This window comes from Petromyzon marinus, chromosome 64, assembly GCF_048934315.1.
Source record: "Petromyzon marinus isolate PM22_M1 ecotype Great Lakes invasive population chromosome 64, UKy_Petmar_22M1.pri1.0, whole genome shotgun sequence".
NCBI lineage: Eukaryota > Metazoa > Chordata > Hyperoartia > Petromyzontiformes > Petromyzontidae > Petromyzon > Petromyzon marinus.
Window position 1 is genome coordinate 7,374,228 of NC_133730.1, and position 16,648 is coordinate 7,390,875.

The window sequence follows — 16,648 nt, forward strand, 5'->3', positions numbered from 1 at the left end:
CATCTCCTAGCCACCGTGATGATTATGATAGAGATCGAACCCACGACCTCCTGTGGACCAGGCGAGGTAGTCACCATCTCCTAACCACCGTGATGATGATAGAGATCGAACCCACGACCTCCTGTGGACCAGGCGAGGTAGTCAACACCTCCTCGGCGCCGCGTCGGCTGCCTGCTCTCCCCCTCTCCTTACCTGCCCAGCTCCACGAACTTCCTGAAGTCCTTCTGCGGCGGTTTGGGCACGAGCGAGAGGCAGCCGTGCCGGGTGTCCTCCTCCGAGCCGAAGCCGTTGTAGGGGGGCACCCGGGGGGGCGGCGTCCGCGGGGGGCTCCCGGGGGGAGAGGCCACGGCCCCCACGCTCTCTGCTCGCGACGGAGAGACAAAACGTTACCCCCCCCACCCCACCCCGCGGAGACCTTCAGCGGACCGTCGCGGGCCGCGTTTGCCGCACGATGTGGGGGGTGGGGGGTGGTGGGGGGTGGTGGTGTGCCCAGGTGCTCATCACGAGGCTACCGAGCGGGGAGGCACCAGGACCGGTGGCCGTGAGCGGGAATCGAGACTCGGGTCTCTTTGTGTACACAAGTACGAGAAGAGACAAAGATCTCTCTCTGCCCCCCCCGTGTAGCCTTCAACAGACCGTAGGGGCAAGCGCCGTTCGTGAGCAGCGGCGTCTCTGCTGCAAGCCGGCACGGCACGCGAGTAGGTGGCTGGGGGTGGTCTAGCACCACCCCCAGCCACCTTTGTCACCCCATACCATAGACAGAGATCTCCCCCCCACCCCCCCTCCCCGTGTAGCCTTCAACAGACCGTTGGGGGGGCCAAGCGCCGTTAGCGAGCACGCAGCGCCTACGAAGGCCGGCACGGCACGCTAGGGGGGTGCGTGGCCAGCACCGTGCCGGGCCGCCTTTGTCTCCCCAGTACACGCACGCACCTGCGCCGTACGTGTCGCTCAGGTACTGGCGCGTGAAGCCGTCGCACGCCAGGAGGTGCAGCGGCCGCCCCCACGCGTTCACAGTCGCCCCCACGCGGAGGTCGCCGTCCGTGTAGAACTCCTCGCTCGGCGCGCCCGTCTGCCGGGTTCAGAGGGCCGCTCTGTCAAGGGCGCCTCTCGTGCGGGAGAGCACGTGTTTGCGTGTGCGTGCGTGTGTGCGAGCACGTGTGTGCGTGTGTGTGCGTGCGTGCGTGTGTGTGCGTGTGTGTGTGCGCGTGTGTGTGTGCGCGTGTGTGCGTGTGCGTGCGTGTGTGTGTGTGTGTGCGTGTGTGTGTGCGCGTGTGTGTGTGTTTGCGTGTGTGCGTGTGTGTGTGCGTGTGTGTGCGTGCGTGCGTGTGTGTGTGCGTGTGTGTGTGTGTGCGTGTGCGTGTGTGTGCGTGCGTGTGTGTGTGCGTGTGTGTGTGTTTGCGTGTGTGTGTGTGTGCGTGCGTGTGTGTGTGCGTGTGCGTGTGTGTGCGTGCGTGCGTGTGTGTGTGCGTGTGTGTGTGTGTGCGTGTGCGTGTGTGTGTGTTTGCGTGTGTGTGTGTGTGCGTGTGTGTGTGTGTGCGTGTGCGTGTGTGTGCGTGCGTGCGTGTGTGTGTGCGTGTGTGTGTTTGCGCGTGTTTGTGTGCGTGCGTGCGTGTGTGTGTGTGTGTGTGTGCGCGTGTGTGTGTGCGCGTGTGTGCGTGTGCGTGCGTGTGTGTGTGTGTGTGCGTGTGTGTGTGCGCGTGTGTGTGTGTTTGCGTGTGTGCGTGTGTGTGTGCGTGTGTGTGCGTGCGTGCGTGTGTGTGTGCGTGTGTGTGTGTGTGTGCGTGTGTGTGCGTGTGTGTGCGTGTGTGTGTGTGTGCGTGTGTGTGTGTGCGTGTGTGTGTGTGTGTGTGCGTGTGCGTGTGTGCGCGTGTGTGTGTGTGTGTGCGTGTGCGTGTGTGCGCGTGTGTGTGTGTGTGTGCGTGTGCGTGTGTGTGTGCGTGTGTGCGTGTGCGTGTGTGTGCGAGCACGTGTTTGTGCGCGCGCGTGCCCGCCGGCCCGCGTTCGAACAAACGATCAAAACGATAGAGGGCCTCATTCCGCGTTCGACCTTGAGGCTGTCGAGGATGAAACGGCCTCCGAGGCCCACGGAGCCGAGCACGTTGAGCACCGTGCGGTCGCCGCTCGCTCCGGGCAGCCTCAGCGGCTGCGGGGCCAACTGACGCACAAAGACAGCCAGCAGAGATCCCCCGTACGGCACTTCGACGCGAAGACTGTGGCACTGTGGCACGCACGAGTGGGGGGGGGGGGGGGGGGGGGTTTGGTGGCCGGCACCACGCCCGGCCGCCTTTGTCTCCCCAGTGCCGATGTTTTAGACGTGGCGGCAGGGTGTTCACCAGTTACAATGATTATTCATAACTCGCAAATTCACGGTGGTTCATTATTGCTCATTTTGACATGACAATCTCCGTAATTATTAATAACATAAAATATCATTATGATTAATATTAGTCATACCCAGGTTGGGTTTACATCGGTGGGGGGCGCGGGGGGGGGGGGGTTGGATCTGTTCCTGAACGGCACGGCACAGGAGGTGGCGGGTGGCTAGCGCCACACCCGGCCGCCTTTGTCTCACCAGTGGCGATGTTGACTACACACCGCACCAGGTACTCGTTTGAGGCTGAGTCGGACCAGGAGTGCAGGTCCGACTCAGACAATGGTCGCCGGCGTCGAGCGGGAATCGAACTCGGGCCGCCGCAGGGGATCGCAGCGCTAACCGTTGCCCCCCCCCCGCTCCCCCACGGTCACGGACACACGAGACAAAGCTAAATGTTCCCCAGGTAGCCTCCGCGCCCGCTCGCGACGACTGCGACGAAAATAAAAAGTAGTCCCCGCCCACCTTGGGCAGGCGGCCGCGGCGGAGGAACACGGGGGCCGCGTCTCGCCCCGAGTTGGGCGGCAGCGTCTCCCGCAGCTCCACGGTGTCGTCGGCCAGAAAGTAGTGCAGCACCAGGCGGCGCGGCTGCCCCCCGCGTCGCCGCCGCCGCAGCCGCCGCAGCCCAGCGACCCCCTGCCGGACCCCCTCCTCGGCGACCCCGCCCTCGACCCCTTCCTCGTCGACCCCGCCCTCGACCCCCTCCTCGTCGACCCCCTCCTCGTCGACCCCCTCCTCGTCGTGCCAGGCGCAGTCGAAGCGCAGCACCTGGCGGTCGCGTTCCAGGAACTGTCGCAGCGTGTCCACGCGCTCGTACGGCCGGCGCAGGCGCTGGCTGCCCTCCAGCTGACGCACGCCGGCGGGCAGGCGGGCAGGCGGGCAGGCGGGCCGGCGGGCGGGCGGGCGGGCGGGCGGGCGGGCGGGCGGGCGGGCGGGCGGGCGGCGGCGACAGGGAAGAACAAGACGCAAGAAAACATCAAACGATAGCACCAAGGAAGAACGACAAAGAACGAAAAACACCAACAAAGAACAACAAAACATACCAGCGGAGAACGAACGATAACAAAGAACCACAACAAAGGATAACAACAAAGGACGAAAAAAGCAAACAACACCAACAAAGAACAACAACAGAACACAACGACAACAAACAATAACAACAAACGACAACAAGGAAAGACAAAGAATAACACACAACGACGAACGACAGCAAAAAAAAACGACGACAAAAGCAAAGAACACCGATCAATAATAATGCCCACTCTCTTAAGAACTATTAAAACAAAAACTTTTATTTTTTATTTCACCACGTGCAAGGCGCCCCACTGAGCTGGTCCGTAGCTTTTTTTATTCCAGAAGCGACCCTGGCCATCACAGCGTGATAGCTCAACAAAGTGCCCTGATAATCATCACCGTGCAGAAATTTATATCAGCGGCCAAATCCTCCAAACGCGTGGTCACGTGGATTTTAAATGTGGTCGCGTGGATTTTTTCTCCGGGGTCCTCCAGCTGTTCTCTCCACGCACACAGACGCGCACACGCACACAGACGCACACACACAGACGCACGCACGCACACAGACGCACGCACACACAGATGCACACACACACAGACGCACACACACAGAAATACACGCACAGACCCACACACACAGACATACGCACACAGACGCTCACACAGACGCACGCACGCACACACACAGACGCACACACACAGAAATACACACACAGACGCACTCACACAGACGCACACACACAGAAATACACGCACAGACCCACACACACAGACATACGCACACAGACGCTCACACAGACGCACGCACGCACACAGACGCACGCACACACACAGACGCACACACACAGAAATACACACACAGACGCACTCACACAGACGCACTCACACAGACGCACACACACAGACGCACGCACACACAGACACACATACACAGAAATACACGCACAGACGCACACACAGACGCACGCACACAGACGCACACATGCAGAGACACGCTTACACACAGAAATACACGCACAAACACACGCACACACAGAAATACAGGCACAGACGCACACACACAGACATACGCATACACATTCACAGACACACGCTTGCACACAGACGGACACACACACACACAGACACGCATACATACAGACGCCCATACACAGACACACATACACAGGCACACAGACACACGCACACGGACACACGCACATACAGAAATACACGCACAGGCGCACACACACAGACACATACTGACACACAGACGCACACACACAGACACACATACACAGATACACGCACGCAGACACATGCACACAGACATACGCACATACAAAAATACACGCACAGATGCTCACACACAGAAACGCACACACACAAACGCTCACACACAGACACAAAAAGATAAAGACAAACATTCCCCGTATAGCCTTAATAGACATTTGGGACAAGGGCTGTTAGCGAATAGCACCTATGAAGGCTGGCACGGCACACGAGGGGGTGGGTGGCCAACACCACACCCGGCCGCCTTTGTCTCCCTAGTGGCGATGTTTACACACGGCGTATCCAGGTACTCATTTGAGGCTGAGTCGACCTAGGGGAGGCCCAGGACCAGTTCAGAACGGGAATCGAACTCGGGTAGCCGGGTTCGAAGCGCAGCGCGCTAACCGCTACACCACCGCTCCCCACTACACACAGACACGCACACACACACACATGCAGACGCTCACACATAGACGCACACACACACACAGACGCGCACACACAGACACAGGCACGCACACACACAGACGCGCACACACAGACACAGTCACGCGCACAGACACACACAGAGACGCGAGCGCGCGCACACGCACGCCGGATCGGACGGCTCGAAATCCGGCCAACCCCGGCTCAAGTTTGTACCGCGTCCCGGCCGCTGGTGTAGGGGTCGGCCGGCACCGGCGCGTCCGGGCCGGGCCGCACGCCGAGGCGGCGCAGGAAGTGTCGGGTGAAGGCGTCGCACGACGCCAGCGTGAAGGCGCGGGAGAAGAAGACCACCTCGTGGCCCACGTTGAGGTCCTCCGCCGTGTAGCAGCGCTCGCTACGGGGGCCCGGCAACGGGATGCGCTGCCGGCGGATGATGGTGCCTTGACGGGGAGGGGGGGGGGATGAGCGGGGGGGTGAGCGAGGGGGTGGTGAGGGGGAGAGCAGTTGGGGAGGGTTCAACAAGATCCTGGTCGACGTCCGAGTGAGATGGGAGTCAGTTTAACACGTAGGCTTTCGCGACCAATATTATTCATAATAAAGGTTTTTGGGTTAGATCGCGTTTATTTATAAATGTGTCGTAACCCTCCACCACCCGACACGGCCAATCAGCAAAAAAGGTGTCACGTTGACAAAAGACAAATAATTCACTACTTCAGCCCACCGGTGTGTTGAAGAGTTAATCCACATTTACAGTTTGAGTACGACGTTTCGCTGGTAAATGAGATGGGAGTCACAGACGGGGAGGTGGAGTATTAATAATTAATTATAATAATCATAATAAATGTCAATAATTATGACGATTATTTTATTATAATGACTAATAACACTATGTTACGCAATTTTTGTTCCTGGGTAGCAAGTGTCATTTGCTAATTGCCTATGCCTCAAAAGTACGGAACATCGCTATTATTCCCCACAAACTTGTGACCAGGACAGTGATATATTGAAATTTACCCATTTTTAATGAGAAAACGGGCGAATTTGTGTCTTTTCGTTCACATAAAGTCAGAAAAAAATAACATGAATCTAAATTAATATGTATTTATACTAAAGTAATACAAAATTGACTAAAAACGATTTAGAAGTGCGTAGTTTTTTCGAGATTTACGATTGTACTGTAAATCACTTTCACGAATCAGCCCCCAAATGTCGTCTCGCATCATGTTCTCGTTCTACTGTCCTTGGTAGCGGCGTTCAAAGTCCAGTATGTCCTGGTGGAAGCGCTCGCCTTGCTCCTCCGAGTACGCTCCCATGTTCTCCTTGAATTGATCAAGATGAGCGTCAAGGATATGGACTTCGAGGGACATCCTACAGCCCATTGTGCCGTAGTTCTTCACCAGAGTCTCAACCAGTTCCACGTAGTTTTCGACCTTGAGATTGCTCCAGGAAGCCACGAACCACCGCGACAAAGCTGTCCCAAGCCGCTTTCTCCTTACTAGTGAGCTTCTTGGGGAATTCATTGCACTCCAGGTCCAAAGAAGACACCAGCTTTGACCTTTGTCTCAGACAGCTTAGGGAAGAAGTCTTGAAGGTACTTGAAGGCTGCCGACTCCTTATCTACAGCTCTGAAAAATTGGTTCATAAGGCCCAATTTGACGTGCAGTGGTGGCATCAGCACCTTCTGGAGGTCCACCAGTGGCTCCCACTTGACGTTGTTCCTCCCCACAGAGAACTCGGTCCGCTGTGGCCAGTCCCGCCTGTGGTAGTGCGCCTTGTTGTCCCTGCTGTCCCAAAGGCAAATATAGCAGGGGAACTTGGTAAAACCGCCTTGGAGACCCATCAGGAATGCCACCATTTTGAAGTCTCCGATGACCTCCCAGCCGTACTCATCATACTTCAAGGCGTCCAGCAAGGTCTTGATGCTGTTGTAATCCTCTTTGAGGTGCACCAAGTGAGCCAGGGGAAGAGACGGGTACTGGTTACCATTATGGAGCAGCAGCACGGCTTTGAGGCTCCTGGATGAGCTGTCAATGAAGAGGCGCCACTCATTCTAGTTACAGGCAATTCCGATTGCCTCAAATGGACTGGTCACATTGTCGTAGAAGCAGAGCCCATCGTGACGGGTGACGCTTCCTCTGATCTGCGACTTGCACACTTTCATCCAACAAGTTCCACTGCTTGAGCCTAGACGTCAAAAGCTCGGCATTGGACTTGGTGAGACCAAGATCTCTGATCAAGTCGTTGAGGTCTTTTTGGTTGGCGTAGTATGGGTTTCTCTCCTCAGCTCCACCTCTGAAATTGTCATCTGGATCTACAACGTCTTCCTCGCTCTCTGACTTGCTGTTCTCTTCTAAAGATGGCTGCTCTCTCTCCGGAGGAGCGGGTACGGGGAGCTCATGGCAGTGTGGCATGGGGCGATGGATGAAGGAAGGTCCGGGTACGTGATAGCAGGTGCATTCTTGCCAGTCCGACGTATGGAAGGGTCCACCATGCAGAAGTAGCAGTTGCTTGAGTGGTCAGTGGGTTCCCGACAAATTCTTGGGATAGCGAACTTAATGGCCCTCTTTTCCCCTCTGTAACCATCCTACAAGAATAAATGTATTTCACCCATGACTAATGGTGTAAGAGATTCTCGCAACATTTTTCATATATGATATATTTTTTCAATAACATTGAAAATTGTAAAACATTTTAAAATGAAAAACTTTAACAATTAAATTTTTTTAAAACAAATTTTATAACATAAAATTCCGAGCAACAATTGTCCATCTTACATTACAGAGTTTTTTTTCTGCATTGCTCGCAGGTGAAATGAGGTGCCCAGGGTTTGTCTTGATCACCGACAGGCATGCCGAAATATGCCTTGTAGGCCTCACACGTCTTAGCAGATGCTTCCACAGAGGAATTTTTCGCTCTTGTCTTGATAAATTGACTGCAGACAAAGCAAAATGCGTCTGCCGGATGCTTGCAGCCTCTTGATGCCATCTCAGAAAAATGCAGATATGTATCCACTTAGGCTGCTGGAACTAAACTGAACTGGTCGGCTTAAGGCCCCTGTATTTATACTCCTATTTATAGTAATAGAAAGTTTTAGAATGTTCTAGAAGTTACTCCAACTTTACTCAGCACTGAATCTATCTGGAATGTTCTGGAAAATTGGTACATTTCAAAATGTCCTGGTCACAAAAGCAAAGTTTGTGGGGAATAATAACGATTTTCGGTACTTTTGAGGCATAAGCAATTAGGAAATAACACTTACTACCCAGGACCAAATTTTTTTAAGTAAATATGTTACACAGTGTAATTGATAACTATAAATGTTATAGTGACTATAAACTATAAAATGTATAAAAACTATAAAATGTATAAAAACTATAAAATTTATAAAAAATGATAAAACTACAAAATGCATAGTCTCTACTGGCGTGGGTGGGTGGGTGGGGGATCTTCGTCTTTGTGTAAATGTGGTAGGCAGCGGAGGGGCGCGGAGGAGGAGCGACGATCACGACAACGAAAACGACGACGACGAGCGGCGGCAGCGGCGGCTCCTCTCACCTTGCGGCATCCCCGCGTTCTTCACCTGCGGCTCGAGCACCTGGATGGAGTCGTCCTCGAGGAAGAAGAGCACCCGGACGTGGCGCACACGCCGCGTCTCCACGGGGCTCTGGGGCACCTCCTCGCGCGTGAAGCCCTCGAAGCTCAGAACCTGGAGGGCGAATCACGGGCGGGCGGTAGGCGAGAGGAAGGTTCCCATGCCGTCGATGGCATCCCCAAGCTCTCGCTCGCTCGCTATCTCTGTCGCATCGCCGCGATCTCGCTCGCTCTCTCGCCCCGTGGCATCTCCACAATCTCTCTCTCTCTCTCTCACCCCCTGGCATCTCCACAATTTCTCTCGCCCCGTGGCATCTCCACAATCTCTCTCTCTCTCTCTCACCCCCTGGCATCTCCACAATTTCTCTCGCCCCGTGGCATCTCCACAATATCTCTCTCTCTCTCTCACCCCCTGGCATCTCCACAATTTCTCTCGCCCCGTGGCATCTCCACAATCTCTCTCTCTCTCTCACCCCCTGGCATCTCCACAATTTCTCTCACCCTGTGGCATCTCCACAATCTCTCTCTCTCTCTCACCCCCTGGCATCTCCACAATTTCTCTCACCCTGTGGCATGTCCACGCTCGCTCTCTCTCTCTCTCTCTCGCCAAGCTGCATCAGCTTCTGGTTGCCGAACAAACACGTTGATAAGGTCACGCTCATCACACACACGCGCACAAAGTGCTTGCCACAGATGAACCACAAAACCTTGCTGCTGATTTCGGTCAAGGAGCTATAAACCATCACCAGGCGGCGGCGGTGACGGCGGCGGCAGCGGCTTTTGGCTAAGCCATCGAACAAAGCCGGTGATCACCGCATGGTGGTGCCACGGGTTGGTTGACTGACTCGGGCGACTGGCGGATGCACCAGCACCTGTGCCCTCTGCTACTGTGCCACCTCTCTGCGTTTCAGCCGTTCAGTTACTACGCCACTGCTCACAGGATCAGAATCTTGTATTCATACCGGAGGAGGAATCTGATGAGCTGTCAAGTTGTTATTTTTTTTTTCGCAGATGTCCAGTCGGGGCACGGGGTAAGAACGTTACAACAACAACAACAACACACAGTACAAAAAACAACACAGGAACACAAACAAATTAAATGAAACCATCCACGTCCTACCAGGCAAAGCCCACTGAGGCATTAACTTATTTTTTTCAGAAGCGACCCGGCTATAAGGGGCCGTCCATAAATGACGTCACGCGGTTTTGGACGATTTTTGACCCCCCCCCTCTCGTCATACAGGGTCACAAAAAGTCAGAGCCCCCCCCCCTCAAATATGACGTCACAAAGCTCTGCCCCCCCCCCCCCAAAAATATATAAAACATGCTTCAAATCGCTTTAAACTATTGTCATTGAAGTGCGTATTTAATGTGGCGCTGCACTCTGACGTTGTAGGAGTGTTGTTATAACAATTAGTGTTGTTATAACAATTCTATGTTTATTTAAAGTTGCGCATTTTGATGTGACGTCACATTTCTCAAACCCCCCCCCCCTCGTCACACATCGTCACAAATGTCTGACCGCCCCCCCCAGGTGCGTGACGTCATTTATGGACGGCCCCTAAATGATAGCTCAACAAAGTGGCTTATCATTTGGACATTTATTGCAGCAACATGATCTAAATACAGTAATCGAAACGCGTGATGTGTATTCCAAATTGTGGAGGGGAAAACCGGAGGACCCGGAGAACAGAGAGACACGCAAACTACAAATATACAGCAGCAGGCATTGTCAGGGTCGGGATCTAACCCACGACCTCCTGTATACCAGGCGAGGAAGTTAACATCTCCTAGCCACCGTGATGATGATGAGAGAGAGAGACACGCAAACTCCAAATATACAGTAGCAGGCATCGGCCAGGGTCGGGATCTAACCCACGATCTCCTGTATACCAGGCGAGGTAGTTAACATCTCCTAGCCACCGTGATGATGATGATGAGAGAGAAACACGCAAACTCGAAATATACAGCAGCAGGCGTCAGGGCCGGGGATCGAACCCACGACCTCCTGTATACCAGGCGAGGTAGTCAACATCTCCTAGCCACCGTGATGATGATGAGAGAGAGAGAGACACGCAAACGCCAAATATACAGCAGCAGCAGGCATCGTCCGGATCGAACCCACACACACCTGGTTGCTGTAGGCCAGCCACGAGGGGGTCGTACGGGGCATGCCCAGGGCAGGGGGCAGCGCGCTGCGGGCAGGAGACGAGAGGAGGGCAGCCGATGCCCCTTGCCGTACCACGATCACTCCGTTGCAGACATCCAGACTCTGCTGGCGTCTGAACGAGTCGCGGCCCAGCTGCGCGTGCATGGAGAGAGAGAGACAGAGAGAGAGAGAGACCTCGACATTAGCCGCGGGCGGCGACGTACGGTGCGAACGAAGTTCAACGTACGTACAACGTGCGTACCTGTGCAGGGCGCGTCTGTGTGGGGAGCGGTGGTGCTGCGCTATGAACCCGGCGATTATCTGAACCGGTCCTGGGCCTCCCCTAGGTCGACTCAGCCTCACATGAGTATCTGGTGCGGTGACGATAAACATCGCTGCTGGGGAGACAAAGGCGGCCGGGCGTGGTGCTGGCCACCCACTCCTCGTGTACCGTCCCGGACTTCATAGGTGTTCGCTAGCCGCACTTGCCCCTACAGTCTCCTTAGGCTATACGGGTGATCTTTGTCTCTGTGTATGTGCGTGTGTACCCATGTGCGTCATGGGTACTCGACTTACGAACACAATTTAGTTCCTGCAGCCTGTTCGTAAGTCGAACGGTTCGTAATTTTTTGTTAATTTGGAGATTTTAATTTGAGTGGGGTTTTTTGGGGGGGGGAAACGGTGGTCCTTATGGCCGGCGCTTTACACCAAACCTTGCACCTTTTTTAAATTCCTTAATTGGCCAAAGACATTTAAAAGAAAAACAATTCTACTTGAAATTATATTATTTCTTACCTTTTTTTTTTAGTAAAAAAAATGCGAATTAATTTGTATTTTCCCATGAACATTTTCTCCGACGTGCTACGTTCTGTCACGGAAACGGTGTGTGCGCGGTGTTTTAATTTGACGAAGCCCGACTCGAGAGAGAGAGAGCCTCTTAGCTCACAGGCGGCACTTGAAAATGCATTAAAACCCTTGCCGAATTAACCAATATTCAGAATTATGTACAATGGTACTGCCCAATGCCTCCTGCCCTAACAAACAAACAAAAAAAAACCCCTAGAAATCTTAATTTGTTTTCCAATTTTTGTTGTTTGTTTAAAGTAACACCATGAGTAGCCAGTAGGAGGATGCGGTAGGTTTCATGTGGTAGGTGACAAGAGGTTGTGGAGGGGGGCTTAATGCACTGAGTATGCACTCACTGCACTTTAGCGCAGTGAGTGCATACATAAGGTAACGTCCAAAGCAACAGGTCTGCACTAACGCTCAACGCCCTACGCCGAAATTGTACCATTAGGCACGGCAATTCGGCTCGCGGCGAATTACCAAAACACCGGCTTATGGTGCCGTAAGGGGGACAGCCGTGCCGAATTATCCCCAATTACGAATGATCAAATACCGAAATGACGAGGTTTGACTGTAAACTGAAACTAAACTGAGTCGAAACGCACAAATGGCACCGCATTTAAATGCCCGCACGCACGCACACACAAACACTCACTACCAGCGCGAGGCTGACTCGTTACATGTCGCGGTGCAATTTGCATGTGAGAGCTCGCGTTTTAAGTCGATGTTAAAACAAATATATTTCGTGGAAGCTGGTTCGTAAGTGCGGGTTGTTCGTGAGTGTGGGTGTTCGTGAGTGCGGGTTGTCCGTAAGTGCGCGTTGTTCGTGAGTGTGGGTGTTCGTAAGTGCGGATGTTCGTAAGTCGGGTATCTGTAAGTGTGGGTTGTTCGTAAGTCGGATGTTCGTAAGTGTGGGTTGTTCGTAAGTCGGGTGCTCGTAAGTGTGGGTGTTCGTACGTGTGGGCTCGTAAGTCGGGTGCTCGTAAGTGTAGGTGTTCGTAAGTCGGGTGCTTGTAAGTCGAGGACTGTCTACGTACATAGAACAACATCAACAACCGCCGTTGGTCACTAAGTGCCAGGCTAGGTGCACTCCGAGGTCTCCCCAGTGCTGATATTAGTATTCCTATATTAGGAAGGCCACTAGGGAGCTATGCACTTTTAAAGTCTTCTCGATTGAAAACAAATTTCTTTACAACGGCTTGATGCTGTTGTGTGTTTAGTTGGCTACGTACGGTGCGAAAGAAGTTCAACACAGATACGTGTTTACATGTTACATGTTTACATGTTAAATTTTGATTTAAAGCTTTCGTGACTGCAGGGATTCATATTCTTGGTTCTTTCGGTAAAGTCACCACGTAGAAGGGAAACAATAAAATAATAAAAATATAAAACAATTTAATTGTTTTAAATTTTTTAAATTGTTTTAAAACAATTTTATTGTTTTATATTTTTATTATTTTATTGTTTCCCTTCTCCGTGACTTTACCGAAAGAACCAAGAGTATGTTTATATGTTTACAATACATTCATCGCACGAAGCCGTGAGACGGAATTGAACTCGGATGGCCGGGTTCTCAGTGCGCTAACCACTGCGCCACCGCTCCCCAAAGACAAAGATCCCCCGTGTAGCCTCCGACAGACTGTAGGGGCAAGTGCTGTGAGTAGCGAGCAGCACCTGTGAAGGCTACCGGCACTGTGGCACACGAGGGGGTGGGGTGGTCAGCAACCACGCCCGGCCGCCTTTGTATCCCCAGTGGCGATGTTCATTACACACCGCACCAGGTACTCATTTGAGGCTGAGTCGATCTAGGAGAGGCCCAGGACCGGTGCAGATAATCACAACTCAACTAATTTTTCAAGGCTGACGAGTCGGACTCTCCCTTAGGTCGACTCAGCCTTAAATAAGTACAGTATCTCATGTAGTTGTACAGTACTCACGTTACTGTTGAATACGTTTCCAGGCAGCAGAGGGAGCGCCATATCACTCCAATTATCTCTTCCCGTTCCACTCTCTCCCCGTGTATCTCTCCCCGTGTTTCTCTCTCCCCGTGTATATCTCTCCCCTCTCTCCCCACTATCTCTCTCCCCGTGTCTCTCCCCGTATCTCTCCTCGTGTATCTCTCCCCACTATCTCTCTCCCCACTATCTCTCTCCCCACTATCTCTCTCCCTGTGTCTCTCTCCACTCTCTCCCCACTGTCTCTCTCCCCGTGTATCTCTCTCCCCACTATCTCTCTCCCCGTGTCTCTCTCCCCGTGTCTCTCCCCGTGTATCTCTCTCCCCACTATCTCTCTCCCCACTCTCCCCGTGTCTCTCTCTCCCTGTGTCTCTCTCCCCACTGTCTCTCTCCCCACTGCCCCTCTCCCCGTGTACCTCTCTCCCCACTATCTCTCTCCCCGTGTCTCTCTCCCCGTGTCTCTCCCCGTGTATCTCTCTCCCCACTATCTCTCCCCACTATCTCTCTCCCCACTCTCCCCACTATCTCTCTCCCTGTGTCTCTCTCCACTCTCTCCCCACTGTCTCTCTCTCCCCGTGTCTCTCTCTCCCTGTGTCTCTCTCCACTCTCTCCCCACTGTCTCTCTCTCCCCGTGTCTCTCCCCGTGTATCTCTCTCCCCACTATCTCTCTCCCCACTCTCCCCACTATCTCTCCCCACTGTCTCTCTCCCCACTATCTCTCTCCCTGTGTCTCTCTCCACTCTCTCCCCACTGTCTCTCTCTCCCCGTGTCTCTCTCTCCCTGTGTCTCTCTCCACTCTCTCCCCACTATCTCTCTCCCTGTGTCTCTCTCCACTCTCTCCCCACTGTCTCTCTCTCTGTGTCTCTCTCCACTCTCTCCCCGTGTCTTTCTCTCCCCGTGTATCTCTCCACTCGCTCCCCACTGTCTCTCTCTCCCCGCCACTCCCCCCTCGCCCCCGTTGTTTACCCCGGTTGCTAGGCAACGAAAGTTGCCAGCGTCACCCCGGGCAACGCGCGACTCCGTCTCGCGCCGGCGGTGACCTTTCGGCCACGAGGCCCCCTCCCATGTGCCCAGGAAATATGGCAACGTTGGCCCAACGTTGGCCCAACGTTGGTTTAACGTTGGCTCAACGTTGGCCCAACGGTTCAACGTTTACTGGATGCATGTTTGAACTTATTTCGCACCGCACGATACCTCACCGATCGACCCAACGGTGGTTGTCACCCATTTGCTTTGCGGTTATTATAGTAACAACCGACGTTTCGGGCAATTGCCCTTCTTCAGAAGAAGAAGCCTCCCCCCCCAGACACATGTTATTTATGTAGTTTATTGTAATAAATTCGGTCACAGTCCCCGTGATCACTGTTACGTTGCAATTATGGCTTTATTTTTTTGGTGATTTCGAAAACGTTTTTTGGTTTGGACATGTTTGTTTTTTTGTAGTAGTACGGAGTTAGACTGATGGCCTTAATCTAAGTTTTCTTGTGGTTGTTGTTGTTGTTGTTTGACTTGCATCCCACTGGGATTTTTTACACACAGCGTTGGTGGTGTACGGTGCTTTTGTCAGGAATATTTAGCTGTTTTTTTTTTCATGGATTTTCTGTTTAAGATGTTTTTCTTGTTCGTGTTTTTTTGTTTGTTGCTGTTGCACCCGATTCAAGAGCCGAATGACTCACAGGGCTATAGCAAAATAAATAAACTGAAACACTACCACCACCACCACCACGCCTCCCAGTGGACCTTTCTTTCCGCCAGCGACTGCCATTGCTGCATCTCGCCACCGCGTGTGACCAGGAGGTGGCGAGATGGCTCCACCACCAATAACCACAACCAACCAAAGTGACGGCGACGTCACCACGGGCGCTCGTGCCAGGCTAGGTGCACTTTGAGGCTGCCACGTGGGAGTGGTCGAAGGCTCGCTGCTGGCAGGAGTAGGAGGAGCTCACGGGACAGACCCCGGCAGGCTGAGATGACCGTGAGATGCATCACCAGCTATGCCCCCACCGTGAGAACTTGCTGGGTTTTATCCGCCACGGCGCTCCGCACGTTGTTGTGAGCGTCGCTAACTCTGCCCTCCGTTGTTGTTGTTGCTGCTGGAGGACGACTGCCTCCAACTGCTCAGCAGCAGCAGAGTACTGAATCTAGTGAGTACAGAATCTAGTGAGTACTGAATCTAGTGAGTACAGAATCTAGTGAGTACTGAATCTAGTGAGTACAGAATCTAGTGAGTACTGAATCTAGTGAGTACAGAATCTAGTGAGCACTGAATCTAGTGAGCACTGAATCTAGTGCGTACAGAATCTAGTGAGTACTGAATCTAGTGAGTACTGAATCTAATGAGTACATAATCTAGTGCGTACAGAATCTAGTGAGTACTGAATCTAGTGAGTACAGAATCTAGTGAGTACTGAATCTAGTGAGTACAGAATCTAGTGAGGGCAGAATCTAGTGAGTACTGAATCTAGTGAGTACTGAATCTAGTGAGTACAGAATCTAGTGAGTACAGAATCTAGTGAGTACTGAATCTAGTTAGTACATAATCTAGTGAGTTCTGAATCTAGTGAGTACAGAATCTAGTGAGTACTGAGTCTAGTGAGTACAGAATCTAGTGAGTACAGAATCTAGTGAGTACAGAATCTAGTGAGTACAGAATCTAGTGAGTACTGAATCTAGTGAGTACTGAATCTAGTGAGTACTGAGTCTAGTGAGGGCAGAATCTAGTGAGTACTGAATCTAGTGAGTACTGAATCTAGAGAGTACTGAATCTAATGAGTACAGAATCTAGTGAGTACAGAATCTAGTGAGTACAGAATCTAGTGAGTACTGAATCTAATGAGTACAGAATCTAGTGAGTACAGAATCTAGTGAGTACAGAATCTAGTGAGTACTGAATCTAGTGAGTACAGAATCTAGTGAGTACTGAATCTAGTGAGTACAGAATCTAGTGAGTACTGAATCTAGTGAGTACTGAATCTAGTGAGTACTGAATCTAGTGAATACAGAATCTAGTGAGTACAGAATCTAGTGAGTACTGAATCTAGTGAG

General features: G+C 52.5%; 1 protein-coding gene across 1 annotated transcript in view; it reads right to left on the bottom strand.

The window, feature by feature from the left end:
- EFHC2 (EF-hand domain containing 2) overlaps window positions 1-14,251 on the bottom strand; it is a 43,057-nt gene extending 28,806 nt beyond the window's left edge. The window contains exons 1-9 of the mRNA XM_076054119.1: window positions 13,586-14,251; window positions 10,785-10,955; window positions 8,618-8,768; window positions 5,279-5,502; window positions 3,101-3,217; window positions 2,837-2,959; window positions 2,048-2,155; window positions 931-1,069; window positions 193-361 (exon numbers count right to left, since the gene is read on the bottom strand). Coding sequence (XP_075910234.1) covers window positions 193-361; window positions 931-1,069; window positions 2,048-2,155; window positions 2,837-2,959; window positions 3,101-3,217; window positions 5,279-5,502; window positions 8,618-8,768; window positions 10,785-10,955; window positions 13,586-13,627 — 1,244 coding nt within the window. The 5' untranslated portion in view covers window positions 13,628-14,251. The remainder of the gene's footprint in view (window positions 1-192; window positions 362-930; window positions 1,070-2,047; window positions 2,156-2,836; window positions 2,960-3,100; window positions 3,218-5,278; window positions 5,503-8,617; window positions 8,769-10,784; window positions 10,956-13,585) is intronic.
- Between the last annotated feature and the right edge of the window lie 2,397 nt (window positions 14,252-16,648).